Genomic DNA, 7,865 nt, shown 5'->3' on the forward strand with positions numbered 1-7,865 from the left:
AACATAATATTGTATACTTCTTCCCTTATGAAGTCATTAATTGCCGAAAAAAGTACGATAATAGTTTTCTCTAATTGCTTTTGTTTTATTGCGATACCTTGTTAGGATACCTTGACGTAACTGGAGGCTACAATACGTACCACGCTTATGAGGTTACTTTCAAATTGACAAAAGTGTGCGATATGTCTGTATAACCGCACATTGTGTAAACCCCACCCCTCACTGAGTCACACTACTTTATAGCATATTGTCATTTTATTATTTTAAAATATGTTATTATTTTCTGTATAAGCCCGTCTTTTCACTGTAAAATATTGTTATCGTACGTTCATCATATGCCGTAGTGTAACGGCCTGAGCTTAATAAACTTCTGGTCAAGCTACTTACTGAAGGTACTTACTCGTGGTATGCATGATTATTTCTACACTTTCGACATTTTGATTGACAGCAGATAGACGTTCGTGATTTAGGGAATCGGGACTATCGGCTGTCAATCAAAACATGGAAAATGTGCACATAACCATGTATGCTACTCGTTGCGTTAACCGTAACATACTGACCGGCTTTTAATAACCAACCGTGAAAATTAAACTCGATTCTAATCCTTTGTAGAATACCCATTACTTCACAATTCAGCTGAGACAAGTCCAAAATTGATTATATATATATATATATATATATATATATACATATGTTACAGTTAATCTGTATAATCAGGTAATATGTATATTACCTGATTTTTTCAGCTAATATGTATATTACCTGTTTCACTCAGGTAATATGTATATTAGCTGAAAAAATCAGATAATATACATATTACCTGAAATATACTTCACTAATTTATACAGATTACCTGAAACTTGCAGAATGGTATTGACAAGGTTGTTATTTGACTGAATGAATAACTATAAACAATAATATGCTGGCATCTTTATTGGCTCAAAACACATACCATTTGCAACACACAACACACACACTACTCAGAACAAACAAGTTCTCAGTTCAAAACAAGATCTTTTGATCAATGTAGTCCAAGTTCTCAGTTCAAAACAAGTCTATTGATCAATGTAGTCAAAGTTCTCAGTTCAAAACAAGTCTATTGATCAATGTAGTCAAAGTTCTCATCAACAACAGTTCTTGTTTATGTATGGCAGGCTGGCATGGCAGCGGGAATTGCACACTAATCTGGCTTTGAAGCATTTACATTGATTTGTCTGACACCTCTGACTTCCAGCACAGTTACATCTTGTGAAACCTTGTCCACCGCATCTTGACGAAGGGAAATGTCCTTATCTGTACAGACATCATTGGGTGAATACAAGGTCGTAGCACACACATCGAATTGGTTTCTGAGTACTTTCGATCCAATATTCCTCTTTTACAGCAATTGTATACAACTCGTTGTCACTGCACTCTGTCACAACTCCGATGATGTTCCTAGGATCTGCACGTCCTCTGTCAACTGAAGGAATGGGCACTGTCACATTGCTTCCGATTTGCACACTAGAAAACACAATGCGACTTCGTATGACCATTCTCTCTGCCTGCTGGAACTGGGTATCTCTGGCACTCTAATTTCCTCCTGACGTACAGAGATGGGTGAGACTGGTACAGGTTCTGCTTCCTCGCTGGATTGCTCGACTGGGTTTGGATGGGATACTGCAGACAGGAGGTCGTGTTCAGTTTGCAACCTTGCAATGAAATCTTTGGGGAGGCTGGATGATTGTCAATCCTACCTTCGCATCGGCACCAAACAGAGCAGCAAAGGGAGAACGCTTGATTCCAGTGTGATGGCTTGAGTTCTTTTGAAATTGCACAAACTGTCCAGTCCCGTGCGTCATTGTCACTCATCTATGCAATCAACATGTCTTTTATGTCGCAGTTTGGCTCTTTCCACTGAACCCTGTATTTGGGGGTGTTTCGGCTTCCCATGAACGATGACGAGCTCAGGCCACATCTGCTTCAACTCAGTGATAACTTGCGCTGTGAATTCGGACCCGTTGTCACTTTGTAGTATTGAAGGGGCTCCCAGCAGAAGGTAGATGTCCAGCAATTGATAAGCTACTTCCGATGCATGCTTGAGAGGATGCAGGATGCAGAACTTGGTAAGATGGTCTTGGTACACCATGATCCATTTGTGTTGACCTTGGCACATAGACTGCATGTCGATGAGGTCAACTTGCGCTCTGGAACTGAAGTCCTTAGACAGGATTGGTTTGACGACAATTCCCTTGGTAGTTGTCCGTTTCCGTTTTCTCTGGCACTCGATGCACATGGACTTGAACAAGGTAATAGCATCCTGGGTGATGTTGGCGTACTTCTTGTTGATCTCCTTGATCATCTTGTCTTGTCCTCCATGACCAGTAGCGATGTGGGCGCGCTTGATGATGTCAAAGGTCTCCTCGATGGTAGCGAAGTACAGTGGATGTTCCTGGTTTGGGTTCTTTCTGATGAGCTTTTGAACGTCCCCACACTGCAGTAGTTCATATTTCTTAAGTAAGTAAAACTGACGCGGTGATTTCTTGGGTGCCTGGGTGGCTTCCAGCAACTCGCCAACGGTCTTAATGTATTCGTCCTTAGGTAGCAAGATACACTTATTCTCTCCATAGCTCGTGTACAGCGAATGCCTGAAAGTCTCCTCTAGATCCATTTTGCTAGTGGGACAGAGAAACTCTATTAACGTGCCCATATCCACCAGGCAATACTTATACTTCGCCAGTGACCAATCAAGGAGATGCTAGTGACAGAGAACCCATCAAAGGAATTTATACAGCAGCCTAAATCAAGCATTGTTTTTCCAACTAATCCCATCTGCGTCCTAGCAGGCTGGCACAACTTTATTGTGCACACTTTATTGCGCTCTACAGACAGGATTAGTTAAAACAGCAGTGGTGGATTATACATATTAACTGTAACATTGTCTATGAAATGATTTAACAATGAACATGTACATCAAAGGTATTGTGACCAATCAAGGAGAACTTGGACTACATTGATCAAAAGACTTGTTTTGAACTGAGAACGTGGACTACATTGATCAAAAGACTTGTTTTGAACTGAGAACTTGGTCTACATTGATCTAAAGACTTGTCAATAAAGACTTGTCAAATACCAAGTATATTTCAGGTAATCTGTATAAATTAGTGAAGTATATTTTAGCAGGTAATATGTATATTACCTGATTTTTTGTAACAGCTAATATATATATATATATATATATATATATATATATATATATATATATATATATATATATATATATATATATATATATCACGGGGATTCTATAATTCCCGTAACTGAATAAAACACGATTATCAAAATATCTCTCCTAACTGTATATCTATTAAAAACACAACAAAAACACAATACACTTTGGAATCTGTATTAATCTACGCTGACAAATGTACAGCCGTAGTAGTTAATTAATAACAGCAATAATAACAACCCAGAACTGATCACTTAATTAGTTAATCTCTAGGTGTCTAGTTACACAATATGCGAATCACTTCACCGTTACACCACACCCACACGTGTGATAATTGAGAAACGCTTCCCGGAGAAGTTAATTAATAAAGGAACACCATTCCTAACTGGTTAATTTTTAGTTAACCCTTACTACTCGTTCAGTAACGTGTGATAATTTAGAAACGCTTGCAGGGGAACTTAATTAATAAAGTAATTACAGCTCTATTCCTAACGGGTTAATTTTTAATTAACCCTTAACTACTCTTTCAGTAATCTTGTAACACAGAATTAATACTTATCACAATAAAGACAATAACCTACAGTGTACCTAGGTCCGCTAGGATGACTGGCTAAGCTTTATATTACCAAACACTCGTATAATGTTAGAACAAAAAGTCTACGATTTACTTTGTCAGATGACCGAAGACACTGTCTAAAGAATATTGGTATAATACAGTATTAAAATATTTAAAGTCACATCAATCAAGGTTATACACAGAGCAGAAAATATATTTACCAAAGTCCAAACGGACTAACGTTCCCTCGGAGCCTTCCTATTCGTTCTCCTCGATATCTCTAAAACACTAGCTATTTATTATAAATCAGGATTTTGCCTGGGGGTACAAGGCGGTACCTCATGTATCATCTCATATTCTACATCTACTAGAGTCGGTATATTTCTCTCTGATCGTCAGTCTGGCTGTCGCCAACCGCGAGCAATCTCCTGGCCATAAACAGCACTACCGGAGATATTACGTAACTACTAGCCACATGGCCTGCGCATCTGGCTGAGGGTGTGTATTAGGCGTACCGATCGAGGACGGTCGCGCAGAAGTCTTACGTAACAAGTTGCCCATCTGGGCTACGGGCAATAAACTGCACACGGCCCTCTAACACAATTAAAATCGCCACAGGCGAAACAAATTTAAGAGCATGTTCCGTGACAATATATATATATATATATATATATATATATATATATATATATATATATATATATATATATATATATATATATATATATATATATATATATATCTGTGTGTGTGTTGTGTATGTGTGGTGTGCGTGGGGGGTGGGGGGGGGGGGGGGGGGGGGAGGGGCTCATTTGTCAAATATTTACGCAATCAAATCAATTGCTGTTCTAACTAATAGTAATGTGCCAGTATGTATTTGTACAAACAATGCCAATCTATTGCCAATAAATTAATGTACATTTTATGCGATATATACTAGTGGTAGATACGACAGCACGGTATAATTTATGTATAATAGTTTGAAATTGGAACTCTGACTTCCTGCAAACAGGAGGCTTGCTAACAAAAGCGTTCTTTACATCTGTTTATTTGTTTGTAGGTTTGCATTTTTAAGTCTCTTAAATGCATTGACAGCCCCCATATATTCGTTTGAAACGTGCTGCGTAGGTGGATTGATACACGTGCTATATCTGGGTTTTCTTTTTTCTTCTTGTTAAAATATTAACCTTATCGGGCGGGTAATACAAAACTAATTTGGTGTAGCATAAATCTCTTAATAAATGTAGTTTTATCGATTTTGTTCTCAGGATGGTTTCTTTTCTTTCTTTTTTTCATTTTTTAGGGGGATGATGGTTTTTTTTTTTTTTTTTTTTTTTTTTTTTTTTTTTTTTTTTTTTTTTGTATTTAATTTTTATGTTTAAAAGCAAAAAGATCCTGAACAAGCCACAGTGTGACTATGTTTAATAAGTAGGTCACGGCCGTGACACCCGGCCTTTAGGATCACAGACAGTTCCGCAACGTGTAAATCAGTGCGACGGATTCGACTTCCGCTAACCAATGTGGCACGTGTAATACAGAAGACATTAACTGACATATTTCTCCCCGCGGTATTTTTACTGATTAAATAAAAGGTCATCTAGACACCGGCTCAGTGTAGCTCCTTGGTGGAGCGCTCGCCTAAGGCGCGATGGGTCTTCGTTAAGTGCCCCCCCCCCCCCCCCCCCCCCCCCCCCCCCCCCCAGTCAGTAACTCACGACTCGTTCATCGAAGGCCGTGTGATATAATAATTATTATGTCTATGTGTGGAAAAAAGTGTATATAAAATGTTCACTTGAAAGTTTCTTTCTGTACGATTAGTTTATGTGGCGGCAGCATCCCCCTTCTCCGACTGTCTGTCTGTCTGCATGTATGTCTATCTCTCTCTCTCTCTCTCTCTCTCTCTCTCTCTCTCTCTCTCTCTCTCTCTCTCTCTCTCTCTCTCTCTCTCTCTCTCCATGCTTAGTAAGCATCAAATAGTCCTAGAAGGCGCATGTGCAGTCGAACGCCCCACCCCCACTCCCGCTCACGCGAATGTTAATTTTTTTTTTTTTCAAGTGAGCATGACTCGGCCTCAGCTGTGAAACGTCGCTCGCCACATTATAAACCACCCACAGCACAATTTCCTGCACAAACACCTGCCTAGTTTTAATATTTGCAAAAGTGACGTTAAATAATCACTCCGTTTTTTTAAACTACTAATAATAGAGGAAAAGGCGCATTGGACAAAATACTTTGGTTTTAATCAGGTTATATGGCACGATTTTCAGTTTGTTTGATACATGTTTATACATTGTATATGAAAATGATGGTTCACCAATGTGGAGCCAGAAAATCATCGAGGGTATGTTACAAAAGTTGTTACAGCTCATTGATCAATTAATCATCGAATATTCGTGTCAAATGTTTGGTGATTTTTAAAAGCAAGGGGTTTTATATGCATTTTACCACAGACAGGACAGAGCATACCACGACCTTTGGTGTACCAGTCGTGTGGGTGAGAATAGCGCAGAGTCAAACGAGGGCCACCGATCCCACGATCCATCGTACATCAGTCGAGCGCTCTACCCAAACACCCCACCCCATCGATGTAGTGTACGTAGGTTAGGTACCCCCCCCAAAAAAAAAACCCCCCCCCCCCCCCCCCCCCCCCCCCATATATGGTATATATTGTGTTTGCGGGGGCGTGATTTAGCTCAGTCGGTTGAATGCTCGCTTGAGATTTTTGCATCGCAAGATCGAACCACCTCGGTGGATCCATTCAACTTATTGTGGTTTTCTCGTTGCAACCAGTGTACCACAACTGGTCAAATACCGTGGTATGTGCCTTCCTGTGTCAGAATTACCAAATGTTTGACATTCATTAGCCGATGATTAATTAGTCAATGTGCTCTAGTGGTGTAGTTAAACAGAACACATTTTTTTATTGTGTTTGATTTTGTAATGTCCTCCTCATCTGCCTTGATCCCGCCTCATTGGCCATGGTGTACCCTTCATTTGCCTTCGTTATCCAGGGGTATAACATTCTCTTTGAGAATGGCCAATACAGCACAAATCCCCTTGTTTTCTTCGAGATACAATTGAAATTTTGAGTAAAAGTCAGTATCTATCTGTGATATTTGTATTTTTGCACAGTTCTTTACACTGTTTTTATTTAAATCTTGAATTTTTATATTGATGTTGATCATCACTTTGTTTGTTTGCATTACCATAGTTTGACACCCAATAGCCGATGTATTTTTCGTGCTGGGGTGTCGTTAAACATTCATTCATTCATTCATTCGTTCTCCAAACACTTTCTATCACATTTATAATGTAGCCAAGGCAACTTTATGACTTCGACTTTGCCCACAAATGACTTCATAATACTTCACAATATTATTATTTGAGGCGTCGCAGCATTATTTCTGGTACAGATGGGGCTATTGTAGCTACTGTTGAAAATTTGAAAGAAAACAAAATGTTGACGCGCAAGATGCAAATCGTCGCGCACGCTGACTAAAGACCAGCAATATATACTAAACAGCAAAAGTTATTGTGACATGGATTGTTTGGAGTAATAAATTTGTGAATGGATTTATGGATGTAAACCAGAGAAAATGTGCATGAAACAGCTCGAAGAAATGCAACTAAGCAGTTGTTACAGCGATTGCATGCTTTGTGCAAGAAACATGGAATATTCGGGAGGAATCCTGTCCAGTGTTCACCATAAAAGGCCAGGCATTCAGTCGCAAATCATTGCCACTTGTGTAGCCTTCAGAAGTCCAGAAGTTAAAAAACCACACCATTAGTGAACTGTTTGATGCAATTTCGTCATGCCACGCCTCAGTGAAAATGACAAATGTCGAGTCATAGGGATGCTTGAATCTGGTACCTCGCAGCGTGACGTCGCACTTCAATTCAACGTCCACAGAAACACCATATGGCAGCAAAACAACCAGGTCAGGGACCGTCTCCGTAGCGGCTGACCACCCGTGACAATCCCTCGCCAAGACACACGGATCCTAACCACGCATCTGCAAAACAGGCATTCCCAGGAACTTTCTCCATCGTTTAGTGGCCTCAATGAGACGACGGTGCCAGGCCTGTATCAATGCTCAAGGT

At 39.7% G+C, this 7,865-nt stretch overlaps 1 protein-coding gene across 1 annotated transcript; it reads right to left on the reverse strand.

Moving 5' to 3' along the window:
- Positions 1–1,843: 1,843 nt before the first annotated feature.
- LOC121374817 (KRAB-A domain-containing protein 2-like) lies at positions 1,844–2,650 on the reverse strand. The gene has a single exon (XM_041501928.1). The coding sequence runs from the start codon at positions 2,648–2,650 to the stop codon at positions 1,844–1,846; it is 807 nt and encodes a 268-aa protein (XP_041357862.1).
- Between the last annotated feature and the right edge of the window lie 5,215 nt (positions 2,651–7,865).

The sequence above is a fragment of the Gigantopelta aegis genome, chromosome 6 (assembly GCF_016097555.1).
Source record: "Gigantopelta aegis isolate Gae_Host chromosome 6, Gae_host_genome, whole genome shotgun sequence".
Taxonomy (NCBI): domain Eukaryota; kingdom Metazoa; phylum Mollusca; class Gastropoda; order Neomphalida; family Peltospiridae; genus Gigantopelta; species Gigantopelta aegis.

Excerpts from the sequence above, each read along its gene's own strand:
- LOC121374817 (XM_041501928.1), bottom strand. The coding sequence starts at position 2,650 with ATGGATCTAGAGGAGACTTTCAGGCATTCGCTGTACACGAGCTATGGA.